Genomic DNA, 14,848 nt, shown 5'->3' on the forward strand with positions numbered 1-14,848 from the left:
GATGTGGAAAGAAATGGGGGGTGGTATGTTTGGGATTTTAGAATATTTAACTCTGGTTAACTAGGTCAGGTTAGTAGTAGGTTACGGCAGATCTTCATTTGACAATTGTCAGAATAAGGTAGGACTATATCAGAAATTTTAGAAAAGATGGTACCTGACATGGAATATTAGATAAAAGGCAGATCATTAACAGGAAATTACCCAATTCGTTTAAAGAGCCACTTTAGTTAAAATACGCTGCCAGATTACATCCCTTCTGGAAAACTCGCATTAAGCTCATCCGAGTTGATTGCACAAGTCAGCTAGCCCACGATTCATGGAAAAAAAAAAAAGCTTGGCCACAAGGATTCCATAGGGTGTGTTCGATACGCAGGACACGCCAGAGCCGCGAAAGACCCATCCCTGCCTGAGCACTGTCCCGCATTTGATATGTGGGGACAAAGCAGTCCCTGCAGGGACCACTTTGTTCCCCATCATTGTATCTCAGGGGGGACACACCAGTCGCACCCCAAGGGTGACTTATGAACATCACTGAGTTAACAGTATGCCATGAGTTAAAAACCCCACGGAGAGCATCACTTGCCACAAGGTCAAACTTCAAAAATATTTCGCCAATGGGCAAGAACTTCAAGGGTAGGGCTGGGAAACAAGACGAGCAGCTCGCTGCGGCTCGGCTCAGCTCAGAGATTGAGCTCGATAAGTCGAGCCTAGCTTACCAGTCCAATTCAAGGGTTTTACCAACTGGAGGGTCTGCCAATGTGCAGTCGGTGAGGCGAGGGGGGGGGGGGGGGTTCTCTTGGCCTAGCCCCCCCAAAAAAAGAGAAAGAAAAAGGAAAAATGTGCAAGTCAACTTGAACCCGCACAATCTATTACTATTAGATAGTACAAGATTAATCGTGTCTGGGCCAACCCAACCAAGTTACAAAGTTGAACCGGCATGTTAGCCCAACTACAATTCAACAAATTCATTACATATCAGTTTAAGAAAATGAAAAGAATGATAAACAAATCACAAATGCATTCCAAGAGAGAGAGAGAGAGAGAGAGAGATTTAAAAAAATGAGTCACTACAGAAACAATGGGTGCTACATATTGCTTTTATTCCATCACAGATGCCCTCTGCATTTTACCAGTTTAATTTGATAACGTACCTGCGGGGCTTAGACCACCAGCCACGCTGATAATATTACAAAAATAGCTGCTGACCAAGGCAGCTGGAGTCTAATGTCCCACCTGAGACTCAGAGCAGCCAACTGTCTTGAAGATGAGATGATGATGACGACTCGAGGCCAAATCATGAAACTGCAGCTTTTAAGGGTGATGAGCCATTTCACCAGGTGAATAAATGAGCAGAATAAAATCAATATCGGCTCTAAATACGCCGGTATAATTACCAGTAAGTGCTAGTCATACATGTTATTGCAGGGATGGATTTTTCCATTTGTTGGCAGGAATTTACTGATCATGGAAAAACAGAGGGGGCATTTGTTGCAGCCCTCTTCTCCACTTCCGCTCGAACACTTAGGAGATTCAATTCAATCTCACTGCAGAGTCTTCTTTCCACAAGACTAACAGGCAACCATAGCTTAGGCTCCACATGTACAATGTATGAAAGGAAGGTTTTTGTGCTTTGTATTTCTGAAAAGGAAGAGCCATTGTGCTTCTCTTCAGCCTGGATCAAGCACCAAACTTGACAATGATTGGAAAGAACGATGGTACTAGTTGACAGTAATGCAGATATGTGCAGCATTTGTGTGTGTGTGTGTGTGTGTGTGTGTGTGTGTGTGTGAGAGAGAGAGAGAGATTATAAAAGAACCACTGTCAAAAACAGCAAAATTAGATGGACTAACAGGATACCTAGGAACTCACGTGCTCAAAATGAGAAAATTTAATAGTTAACGGAGCTTTTGAGAGTAACAGAAATTGATATTAGTTATTGAACAAACAATGCTCTAAAGGAGTAGAATTGACTGCCAAATCATTTGATCCAAAGTACATTAAATACTGACTGTACTGCAAGAAATGTATCAACAAGGCCACTATAATCTTTAATGATTCACTCAATGGCATTTGTTCGTGTATCCAACATGTATATTACAACAAACAACAACTACGCCTTCATCCCAAAACAATTGGGGTCGGCGATATGAACCAAAAAAGAAAATCATTTTGGGTCTTCCACATGAATCCTTCTCCTCCAATCATTTCTAACCAATGCCATGTCCTCGGTGAGGTTCAAAGCATTCATATCCTTTCCTATCACCTCCATCCATGTCTTCCTAGGCCTACCCCGACCTCTTTTAAGTTTTAACTAATATATTTTCCCATTTCTCCATCCTTCTAACTGGAGCATCATTAGGCCTTCGCCGAATATGTCCAAACCACCGTAAACGATTCTCTCTCATCTTATTTTGAATGGGTGCAACGCCAACCTTCTTACGTATCTCCTTGTTCCGAATCTTATCTTTTATTGTATTTCCACACATCCATCTCAGCATACGCATCTCAGCTACACTCATTTTTTGAATATGATGTCTCTTGGCAGCCCAACATTCCGTACCATATAGTAGAGCGGGCCTAATAGTCGTCCTATAAAACTTTCCCTTCAACCGCAATGGCATTCTACGATCGCACAACACTCCAGTTGCACTTTTCCATTTCATCCACCCAACCTTTATCCTATGATTTACATCTCCATCAATTTCTCCATACTTTTGAATGATAGATCCCAAATATTTGAAACAATCATCCACCGGTATTTCTTGCTCACCAAGCTTCACTACACTCTCATCACTACTTCGTTGCTTACTAAACCGACATTCCATGTATTCTGTCTTACTCTTACTCAACTTAAAACCTCTTGCTTCCAATGTCTGTCTCCATAATTCTAACTTAGCATTAACCCCAGCTCTAGACTCATCAATCAAAACAATATCATCAGCAAACAACATACACCACGGCACATTTTCTTGAATTGATCTCGTAAGCTCATCCATCACTATAGCAAATAGGAAAAGGCTTAAAGCAGATCCTTGATGTAACCCAACTGTTATAGGAAAATTGGTTGTTACCCCTCCACAAGTGCGGACATTGGTTACTACTCTTTCATACATATCTTTAATTATACTAATGTACTTAAGAGAAACACCTTTCTTCATCATTGTCCACCAGAGAACGTCCCTAGGTACTCTATCGTATGCTTTCTCCAAATCAATAAAAATCATATGCAAATCTTTGTTCCTCTCTCTATTTCTCTCAATAAGTTGTCTAAGAAGATGTATAGCTTCCATAGTTGATCTTCCAGGCATAAAACCAAATTGATTCTCCGATATCATGACAACCTTCCTCAACCTAGACTCAATCACCCTCTCCCAAAGTTTCATAGTATGACTCATGAGTTTTATACCACGATAGTTTGTGCAATCTTGAATATGTATCCAACATGTATATTATACTATAAAAATAAGGAATACAGAGAAACCTCTCATAGACTGGGTCAGAAACTTTGCTACTTGCTCTAGGCACTTTATTGCTACATTCAATACTTCTTCACAGACAAGGGGCAGTGATGGGTCATTTTGTCAGAGGCTTGTAAGGAGCTGAGATAGTGGATCATTTTGATGGCCCTAATTAGCGACATGGCTTGAAAAAACATGCCCTAGATCATTTTGTTTCAGGAAAAGGCAACAAAAGCACCTTTTTGGTCAAAGATTGCTATTTGTTTCTTTCTGAGCCACTGGCTGCTCAATTCCCCAATAAGGCGATTTGGAGCTTGGGACTTCCACATTGGGTTGCTTGACTGGTGGCAATCACACACCACTCACCTTTGATATTCCACAAGCTTGGGTTATCGTCTAGCGGATGGTTGATCCTTTTACAATCGTAGTGACGAATCATCCTTGCTTGCGTTTGCCTATTGGCCCTTCTCCATCTTACTTGGCGAAAGGAGGATGTCCTACTTTCTACCTTCATGAGTTGTCCAGGACTCATTATCACTAGATGGATGTGGAGAATCAGGAAAAGATTTTGATTTAACATTGGTGGCTCTTCTCCATAAGGTAGACCAATTGGCAAAAGGGCGAGGAAGATTTAGTGTGATGGAAGAATCATAGGACACTTAAAGGCAAGCTTTGAATGAAGTTGAAAAATGAATAACTGATGCAGTGATGCTGCAAGGCATGTAAAGATTGAAATTATGCCATCAGAAGTTGATAAAACTAACAAAATACAAATTCCTTACTTGTACCATTGACCATGTGCCTTCAAATAACTGAAAATCTCCTTGAACCATTGTAAAGTCAACATCCCGCCTTTTGCCAAAAGGAAGATGCTCAAGATCATTCTCGTAACAGTCCACAATCCCTTTTGCATTAAACTTAATCCCAAAAGCAAGGCTCTGCTGACCCATCTGTTCAAGATAGCAATGCTTCTTTCAAAAACATTAAATAATAATGTCATGTACATAGCATTTAACTATGCAAGCAAATATATCCGCACAATATGCATGAACATGTACAGCAGACGATACAACAACCACACAAAGTGGAAAAGAAAAAGCTATTTTGACCCACTACACAGCATCATGCAAAGTACATAAACAAATATGTTTTTCAAAATGCATGTTCGTGTACAGCAAAGCAGGTTTTAGAAAAGCCATTTCTCTATTTTGATGAAATTGTACATCAATCAAATAGCATAACCAATTATCATTCATTACATGGACTATCAGTAAGTGCTAGTCATTAGTGTGTTCCAAAGTCAATAAGAGGAAAATAGAAAAAAAATACTATTAATAGTAATCATGAACATCAGTCTTGGAATAATATCAGTGAGGGATTTAACTAGAATTTAACAAGTGATTTTGCACAGCAAAATCTTGGGGTTTCCAGCAATAAAAATTAAATAAAATGCAAAACTTATGATATTTCAATAAAAAACATGAAACTATCACATTGTATCATGATATTAATGTGAAATTTTCATTTTGGAGTTCTTTTAAATATTGGGTTTTTTGTTTTTGAAGTCATGTATCTCTGTGTTGAGTTCCATGGATGCAAGCAAGACACATCAACGTCACTAAGTACATAAACAAACTTAATGATATTGCTGCTTAGTTAACCATGGTCGATCCTTATATTGGTTGCTAAATGAATTGAATTTCAGGTGTTTGTCACCTCATTTTCATCAAGGGCACATTTGCATTCTATGGAACAGGGAATCAAGGAAATGCCTGCTGCAGCGTCCGCTTCCGCAGAACACAAATCCGACACCCAACACCACCATCCCACACCCCAGGAAATGAGCCTGTGGCAATGAGGATTCGAACATTGAAAATGGGAGCAGCTTTCTGCAAGGAAAGCAGCTTCCATTATTGCATCACATTGGGGCCTGCAGAAATGGCACAGGCACCCATGCATTTCTACCAAATGTTCCCATTTTCTATGCAAAAGCAAATGTACCCCAAGTCACTTTCCAAGTCTTGCTTAGTGTGCCCATTGTTAAATCACCATTAGGCCACATTGAAACACATTCCCTTCAAAACATTCTTAGAACCTCCCATCGACAGGGCTATAATTTCATTGGTAGGTAAATCAACCTACATCATTTGTTCCATCCTCCATCCACACTCCTTACTGGTACCAAAAAGGAGTTAGAATTGAGGGTTATATATATATATATATATATAGAGAGAGAGAGAGAGAGAGAGAGAGAGAGTAATGGGTCCGTGGTAAATGAAACATGCTAAATGAGTTTTTCAGGATTTTTTCGTTTTATTTTTAATTTCTGACCATACAGATGTGATCTATGTACTTGATTTTATAGGGATCAGCTCTTGAAGTGTTTGATTCCGACACATGGGTGGGTTTTAATCATGGTTGCCAGTCGAGGAAGCAGGAGCGGAAAGCGATACTGGAAGCGGAAGCAAGGCACTTTCAAAATTTTAGGAAGCGGGAAGCGTGGGATGACTTAGAAGCGAATCACGAACCGTCTTGGAAGCGACCTAGGAAGCGCGGGGGAAGCGAAAAAAGAAGAAAATAAAATAAAAATAAAAAAATGAAAAAGAGGGAAGCGCGCTTCTTGAAAAAAGGGATGCTTCCCAGCGCGTTTCGGAAGGGCGACATTTCGCGCTTCCGAAACGCGTATCGGGGAAGCGCGCTTCCCCCACTGTATAGGCGCTTCCGATAACTCTGGTTTTAATACCGTTCGAAAAATCAATCGTCCAAAATCTTTGTAAATTTTCAAGGCTCCAAATATCATTTTTTTCATCAAAAACACAGGATCCAGGTGTGGATTCCTCGTAAATTGGCCATGCCCAAGACATTTATGGGGTCGGAACTGCGGAAAAAAAAACACCGGAAGACCAAAAAAACCATTTAGTACGGACCCATTTCTCTCTCTCTTTATATATATATATATATATATATATATATATATATATATATATATATATATATATATATATAGGGCCACTAGAATATGTTAACTGGAAATATGTAAAGTAGAGTATGAACCAAGATTTTCATGTTTTTTTTTTCTTAAATTTCACCGTACGGATGTGATCTAGATGCTTAGTTTTATAGAAAAAGACTCTTGGATCATCCGATTACAATGCATAAGGATATTTTAAGACTTGAAAATCAATGGCTCAGAATTTTCATAAATATTCAAGCAACCAAAAATCACATTTTTCATCGAAAGTATATGATCCAAAAAACGATTCCTAACAAATGGACCATGCCGAATGCATCTGCAGGGTTGGATTTGCAAAAAAATTATTGGAAATGCCTAGTTCACACTCTGGTTCATATATATATATATATATATATATATATATATATATATATATATATATATATATATATATATATATATATATATATATATATATATATATATATATATATATATATATATATATATAATGCGTTGGTGCTGCCCCTTTTCTCGTTCTGCCCCATTAGGCCCCTTCAAAAATCGCATTTTTTTGCGACTTCTCACATCTAACACCATAGATGTGATCTATAGGTTTTGTTTAGTGGGAACCGGCTTTTGGATCACCGAAATCTAACCTGTATATAGGGTTTTTTGGGTGATCCAAAATAACTGGCTATGAAGGTATCAGTTTTTCTTGGCTATGAAGGTATCAGTTTTTCTTGGCTAATAAAATCACATTTTTTCGTCGAAAAAAGATAATCCAAGAGACGATTCCCACTAAATCATGTTAAGAATACGCATTGTTTGTATATGGATATGGATATGGATATGGATTTGGATCCAAATCCATAATATAACACGTCACGCACATATAAATATAAGAAAAGACGTCAGATCTAATATGACGTCTTCCTTTCTAATCCACAGGTCTTCTCTCTTTTGCTTTCTTTATTTTCTTCTTTTCTTGTCTGTTTATTGTGCAGAAACAAATGAGGTAAACCTCATTGATCTTGGCTATTCTTTCTTCGCTTCACCTTCAAATCCTTCTCCTCTTTCTTCAACCCTAAATCTCTTTTTCTTTCTCTTCGAATCATATCTGAACCTAGTCAGATCTGACGTGATTTCTTTTATGTCATGTTCAAATCTGATAATCAACAACATATCTGATCAAATCCTAGTCGAATATGATCTCATTTCTCTTCGCAAAATCTGATCTTCCTTCCTCTTTGCAAGACGTCTCCTCGGTCGATTTCAAAAAACAATCAATCAGACTTCTTTTTCAAAATCTTTTCCTTTTGTCTGGTTTTGAATAAAAAAAAACTAATCACGTCCAATTAGTTTGATGTGATCTTGATTAAAAAAAACACGTTAATATTAATTGACGTGATTTCTTTTCTGTTTCCAAACAAGTCGTATCACTTTTGATGTGTATCCTCATTGTTGAACTCTGATCTGACCAAAGCAAAAATCTGCGCAAAAAAAAATGCAGATATTATTTAAAGTCAGAAAAAAATTCTCTTTATTGTTAGACTGATTATGTGTGCTCCTTTGTTATTCTTTCATTGATCTCTTAATCTTCTTTTATTTATCGTACTCGTCGGTCTTTTCTTAAAAAAAAATTATGTCATCAAAATTGACCAAAGCCACTCACTGTTGTACACAGTTTAAAAAGAATAGGCGTCGGGCTGATTCCCAACAACTCTAATTAGAGCCGTTGGGAATAGCCCAACAACTCTTTAAGAGTTGCTAGGCTTATAAATAAGGGTTGTGAGCCCATTGTAATGTAATGTAATATAGAGAGGGGTTTTGTCTCATTACATTTATAAAAACAGTGCATTTGTTGCACTTCTCTTCTTTTGTGGTGTAAAGCATTTAAATGCTATTTTATGCTATCATATGTCTTGAGTATTTGAAGTATCAAGTTATTTGAAAACTTGATTGTTTGCAAGGATCTTTTACATGGTATCATAGCAAAGTTATTATTGAAGAAGAAAGGTGATTATCGAAGAAGATCGTGTTCCTCGAAAGGCGTGCACCTACCTTTCTTTTGATTTTCGGCGTAGAGACTTCTTGCAATATATATCGAGAGAATCATACCACATCAAGTAAGCTCTAAAGACTCGCTTGTGGTAAGATCTTCTTCACTCTATATTCCTTTCTTCTCAAAATGGGGAAAAAAGACTCTCACTTCTCTCTTGGGTTCAAACTCAATGGCTCAAAGTATCATGTTTGGGCCGGAAATATGGAAGCCCATATCAAGGGTAGAGGGCTTTGAGGATATGTCCAAGGATCAATACCGGAACCAGAACCAATGATTACTTAAAGAGGAGAAATAAAGATTCTTGAAGGTGAAGAAAGAATCAAAGCGCTTGAAGACTATAGTAAGAAACATGAGGAATGGGAGATGAGAAATTTTAAAATCCTATCATGGATCTTCTCATCCGTTGAGACAAGAATCAATGCCAACATTATCAAATTCAAAAAAGCCTCTCAAGCATGGCAATATCTTGAAAAAATGTACACTTCAAGAGACTTGTCCCACAAGTACTATCTTCAAAAAGGGGGCTTGACCCTCCAACAAGACGAAATGACTATTAGAGAGTATTTTACGGAGTTGTCATCTATTTGGGATGAGTTTGTCATGCTTGAGCCCAAATGGAGTGGTGAAGCCATTGAGCTTAGGCATAAACAATTAGAAGATGATCGCTTTTTCAACTTTCTAAATGGACTTAGATCCGAATTTGAACAAATACGATCATCTCTTCTATCCGCCTTTACTTCCCCTTCTCTTGAAGATGTAAAACAAACAAACAACAAACAACAACTACGCCTTCATCCCAAAACAATTGGGGTCAGCGATATGAACCAAAAAAGAAATTCATTTTGGGTCTTCCACATGAATCCTTTTCCTCCAATCATTTCTATCCAATGCCATGTCCTCGGTGAGGTTCAAAGCATTCATATCATTTCCTATCATCTCCATCCAAGTCTTCCTAGGCCTACCCCGACCTCTTTTAACTAATATATTTTCCCATTTCTCCAACCTTCTAACTGGAGCATCATTAGGCCTTCGCCGAATATGTCCAAACCACCGTAAACGATTCTCTCGCATCTTATTTTCAATGGGTGCAACACCTATCTTCTTACGTATCTCCTCGTTCCGAATCTTATCTTTTATTGTATTTCCACACATCCATCTAAGCATCCGCATCTCAACTACACTCATCCTTCTCTTGAAGATGTAATTACTAAATTAAGTGGGGAAAAGGCTTGTATGGGTATAAGCAAGAATAACCCAAGTGTTCTTGCAACACCTTCCAACCAAGAAGAAGGTGAAGGTGTTAATGTTGTTTCAAGACCGAGAAACAATTTGAGAACCTACAAACTGCCCCACTTCAAAAATCAAAATCAATGAGCAAGGAAAAATAGTGGGCAAGGCGGAAAAAGAGATTATAGCAAAATTGTGTGTCACTTTTATAAGGAACCGGGCACATCAAACCGGTCTGTCCAAAATGGAAGTTGGTAGCCATGGCTACCACATCCTAACCCCAAAAAGAACAAAGTTCATATTCTTTCAATGAAGCTCTCTCTTTGCATCAAATTGTGGAAGCACGTCAACCTCTTCTCAAGGGGGCAATTTCTGGAGCCGCCATATCAACTTTCTCTCCTCCCGGTAAGACTTCTTGGCTCTTAGATTCGGGTGCCTCCTTTCATATGTCTCCAAGTATTTGTTCCTTTTCCGAATATTCAAAAAAATTCTCTCCATCCTTTGTTTCAACTGCGGATGAAACTTCTCTTAAAATCAAAGGAATTGAAAATTTTGAAAAACAAGGTTTTTTTATCCCAAAAATTAGATTTATACCAAAATTAAACTTAAATTTGCTTTCAGTCTCTCAACTCTCGAATCATGGATGTGATATAAAATTCTCATTTGATAAATGTTGGATACAGGATCGCCGATCCGGGAGGTTGATTGGGGAAGGCTCTAAGAAAGGAGATCTACACTATGTCGACTTTCTTCAAATTCCAAGAAACACTTTTGTAATGTTGTCCAACATAAAAATATTAATGTATGGCATAAAAGGCTTGGACATCCCAATATTGTTAAAAAAAATTATTTACCTTTTGTTAAACATCTTTGTAAAAGTGATTTCACTTGTAATGATTATACTTTTGGAAAGATGAGAAGTTTATCTTTTAATCAAAGATCTATGTTTACAACAAGACCATTTGAAATTGTCCATTCGGACGTATGAGGACCGGCACTTGTTTTATCAAAAGGGGGGTTTTCGTATTATGTGATTTTTGTTGACGATTACACTAGATATTGTTGGATATTTTTTCTTAAGCACAAACATGAAGTTTTTACGACATTCAAAACACATCATATGATGATCAAAAACCAATTTAATGGTGACTTAAAAATTCTTAGAACTGACTCTCTAGAGAAGAATACCTATCAAATGAATTCAAAAGATATATTGAGAGTTATGGTATTCTCCATCAAAAATCTTGTCTGAAAACACTTCAACAAAATGGATTAGCCGAAAGAAAACATAGACATATTATTGAAACTACTTGAACCCTTCTCATTTCGCAAAACATACCAAAAAAATTTTGGGCCGAGGCAGCTCTCACATCTGTCTATCTCATAAATCGGCTTCCATCCAAAAATTTAAACAAAAAATCGCCTTTTGAAATGTTGTATACAAAAGAACCTGATTATAATAGGTTAAGAATTTTTTGATGCAAATGTTTTGTTCCTACGAACAAAAATGACAAACTTTCACCAAAAGCTATCACATGTGCTTCTCTTGGTTACTCCGAAACTCAAAAAGGGTTTTGATGTTACGATATTAAAAACGACAAATTATAGTGTCCAGAAATGTGAGTTTTCTGAAAAATGTTAGTGGTTTTGAAAGATGTGAACCTCATGAAGAAAATATGGATTATTCTTTTTTATTTGAGTTATTATCTAGAAATGATGATGTAAGTGATGATGAGTTCTCACATGATGACTCTAATGATAATGAAGTTGAGGAAAATAACTCTTTATTACACCCACCTACCTATCAACATATTGATGAAGGAACATCTAGAGATCCTATCACATATTCCCATATAGATAAAAATAGTTTTAGAAGTGCAATAGAAAAATATAACGAATCTAGTGAAACTACCTCTTCAAATAAGAAAAAACCACAAAGAACTGAGAGAAATAGAAAAGTTTCTTCTAGGTTCATTTCTTATGATTCATTCACACCTAAACATAGAGCTTGCCTTAGTGCCATTCACTCATATGTAGAACCCAAAAACTTTGAAGAAACCAAAAAAAAATATTGAATGGTTAGAAGCTATGGATAATGAACTTAGAGCTCTCAGAAAAGCGATGACTTGGGAATTTCAAGATCTTCCTAAGGGTAAGAAAACCATAGGGTGTAGATGGGTGTTTAAGGTCAAAACCAAGAGCGATGAATCTCTTGAAAGATATAAAGCTCGTCTAGTAGCCAAAGGATATAGTCAAGAATACGGGATTGACTATGAAGAAACATTTGCCCATGTTGCACGAATGGTTACTGTCAGATGCCTTATTACCATCGCTTATATTAAAAAATATAATATCTACCAAATGGATGTTAAAAACGCTTTTTTAAATGGTGATCTTAATGAAGAAGTGTATATGAATGCTCCTACAGGAATAAAGACTCCTAAAGAAAAAGTGTTTCATCTCCAGAAAGCACTTTATGAACTAAAACAAGCCCCCAAGGCTTGGTATGACAGATTTAACTCTGTAATATTGAAAAATGGTTTTTCCTCATGTTTTACTGACACTACTTTATTTGTCAGAAAATCCAACGCAGGAATAATAATATTGCTTCTATATGTCGATGATATGCTAATAACTGAAAGCAATTTTAAAGGAATTAAGAGCATAAAATCTATTTTAAAAGATAAATTTGAAATGTTTGACTTAGGATTTTTGACCTACTTTCTCGGAATTGAAGTTGCATGTTCACATAGAGATTATTTTTTATCTCAAATTAAACTTGCTTTTGAGATTCTTGACAGGTCAGGTATTACAGATGATAAAATTTATGAAACTCCTGCTATAATAGAAACCAAAATGAAAATTGATGATGAAATTCTTTTCAAAGACCCCACTCCCTACAGACAGCTTGTAGGCTCCTTGATGTATCTGAGTATACTAGACCAGATATTTCACATGCAGTTCATACTGCAAGCCAATTTCAACATGCACCAACATCCATTCATATGAGTGCAATTCTGTGGATCATCAGATACATAAAGGGATCGTTGAATAAGGGAGTATCCTTATCATCTTCCTCTGAATTAAATTTAATAGCTTATACTGACTTTGATTGGGGAGGTGATCCAAATAACCGTCACTCCACCACTAGCTTTTGTGTGTTTTTAGGAGACTCACTAATCTCATGGAGATGTAAGAAACAACAAAAGATATTGTTATCCTCTACCGAAGCTGAATACCGAGCAATGACAACTACTATCTGTTAAAATGTATCTCCTAAAAATCATTATCATTATTGTAAATATAAATATATATATTTATATACATAGAGATATATTTACATATAATATATTATATATACATATATCTCTATATATATAAATATATATATTTATATACTTTTACCCGAAAGGGTATTTTCGTCATTTCTTGTTTTGCGCAGATTACCTTTTGGAATATGTTGTAACTTTCTTTTTATTTTTATTTTTATTTTTTATTTTTTGTAATTCTTTTTTTCTTTTTCTTTTTTCACTTTTTTTAATGTGCATTGGGGGTCCCCCAATAGAGTCGCCCAACGGTCACATTTGTGAGCCCCCCCCTTTGCACCTTCTTGCTTTTGTATAAATAGGGGTGTTCCCCCCTTGTATTTCTCAAGCTTAAGAGTCTCAAGCATTCGGTTCTTTCTATGAAATACATGCCATAGTGCATGTTTATTATTTTTACGCTTTTGCGTACTTTGTTCAAGTGTTGTGAGAGTGCCTTCGTGCACATCTTTTCTATATTATTTGTGTTCGTATGTGTTGTCTTATCATAGACATTTTCACATGGTATCAGAGCAAGGTTGATTATTGAAGATCGTGGGATTCTCCATTTTTCGAGTGCCTCGAAAAACGTGCCTTCCGATCTTTGAAGTTTGAAGTGGTGGATCTTTCTTCTCAAATATTTTAGAAGAATCTTGTGCAAAATTGGTGTTGGAAATATTGTGTTGGTACGCTTTTTCCCAGGGTTACCGGAAGCGCCTAGCTAAAAGGGGAAGCGCGCTTCCCCGAAGCGCGCTTCGGAAGCGCGAAACGTCGCGCTTCCGAAGCGTGGGGGGAAGCGTCCCCTTTTTTGGGAAGCGCGCTTCCCTTTAATGGGGGACGTGTTTCCCTTTAATGGGGGACGTGCTTCCCTTTAATGGGAAGCGCGCTTCCCATCACACTTCCCCCTCGCTTCCCCCACGCTTCCCCCTCGCTTCCCCTTTTTTTCAATTTTTTTTGTATTTTTTATTTTTAGTTTTTTCGCTTCCCCCTCGCTTCCGAGACGCTTCCTAGGTCGCTTCCGAGACGCTTCCCGAATCGGTCCTAAGTGGTCCCACGCTTCCCCGCTTCCTAAAATTTTGAAAGTGCCTCGCTTCCCGCTCCCGCTTCCCGTATCGCTTCCCGCTCCCGCTTCCTCAACTGGCAACCATGCTTTTTCCTCTACCTCTTTACTCTCTAATGGGCGAAAAAGAGTCCCATTTTGCTCTTGGTTTCAAATTGAATGGGTCCAACTATCATGTTTGGGCCGGAAATATGGAGGCTCATATAAAAGGGAAGGGCCTATGGGGATATGTACTTGGTACAATTCTGGAACCGGAACCCAAGATTACCGTGGTAAATGGAAGCGAAATTAAGGTTCTTGAGGGAGAAGAAAGAACCAAAGCCCTTGAAGAATACTCCATGAAGCACGATGAATGGGAAATGAAGAATTTCAAGATTCTTTCATGGTTTTTCTCATCCGTGGAGACTAAGATCAATGCCAACATTATTAAATTCAAAAAGGCATCGGAAGCTTAGCATTATCTTGAAAAAATGTACACATCAAGGGATCTCTCTCATAAATACTACCTTCAAAAGAAGGCTATTTCCCTTACCCAAGGTGAAATGACGATTAGGGAATACTTTGCCGATCTTTCCTCTATTTGGGATGAACTTGCAATGCTTGAACCAAAATGGAGTGGAAAGGCAATTGAGCTTCGTCACAAGCAACTTGAAGAAGATCGTTTCTTCAACTTTTTGAATGGGCTAAGGCCCGAATTTGAGCAAATAAGGTCATCTCTTCTTTCCTCCTTTTCTCTTCCTTCTCTTGAAGATGTTCTCACCAAATTAAGTGGTGAAGAGACTC

At 37.5% G+C, this 14,848-nt stretch overlaps 1 protein-coding gene across 1 annotated transcript in view; it reads right to left on the minus strand.

Moving 5' to 3' along the window:
• Nucleotides 1–846: 846 nt before the first annotated feature.
• LOC149843967 (Polyketide cyclase / dehydrase and lipid transport protein) overlaps nucleotides 847–14,848 on the minus strand; it is a 44,853-nt gene continuing 30,851 nt past the window's right edge. Inside the window, exons 2-3 of the mRNA XM_090000201.1 lie at nucleotides 4,241–4,408; nucleotides 847–1,672 (exon numbers count right to left, since the gene is read on the minus strand). Coding sequence (XP_089856327.1) covers nucleotides 1,463–1,672; nucleotides 4,241–4,408 — 378 coding nt within the window. The 3' untranslated portion in view covers nucleotides 847–1,462. The remainder of the gene's footprint in view (nucleotides 1,673–4,240; nucleotides 4,409–14,848) is intronic.

The sequence above is a fragment of the Nuphar pumila genome, chromosome 3 (assembly GCF_984573655.1).
Source record: "Nuphar pumila chromosome 3, dmNupPumi1.hap1.1, whole genome shotgun sequence".
NCBI classification, from domain to species: Eukaryota; Viridiplantae; Streptophyta; class Magnoliopsida; order Nymphaeales; family Nymphaeaceae; genus Nuphar; species Nuphar pumila.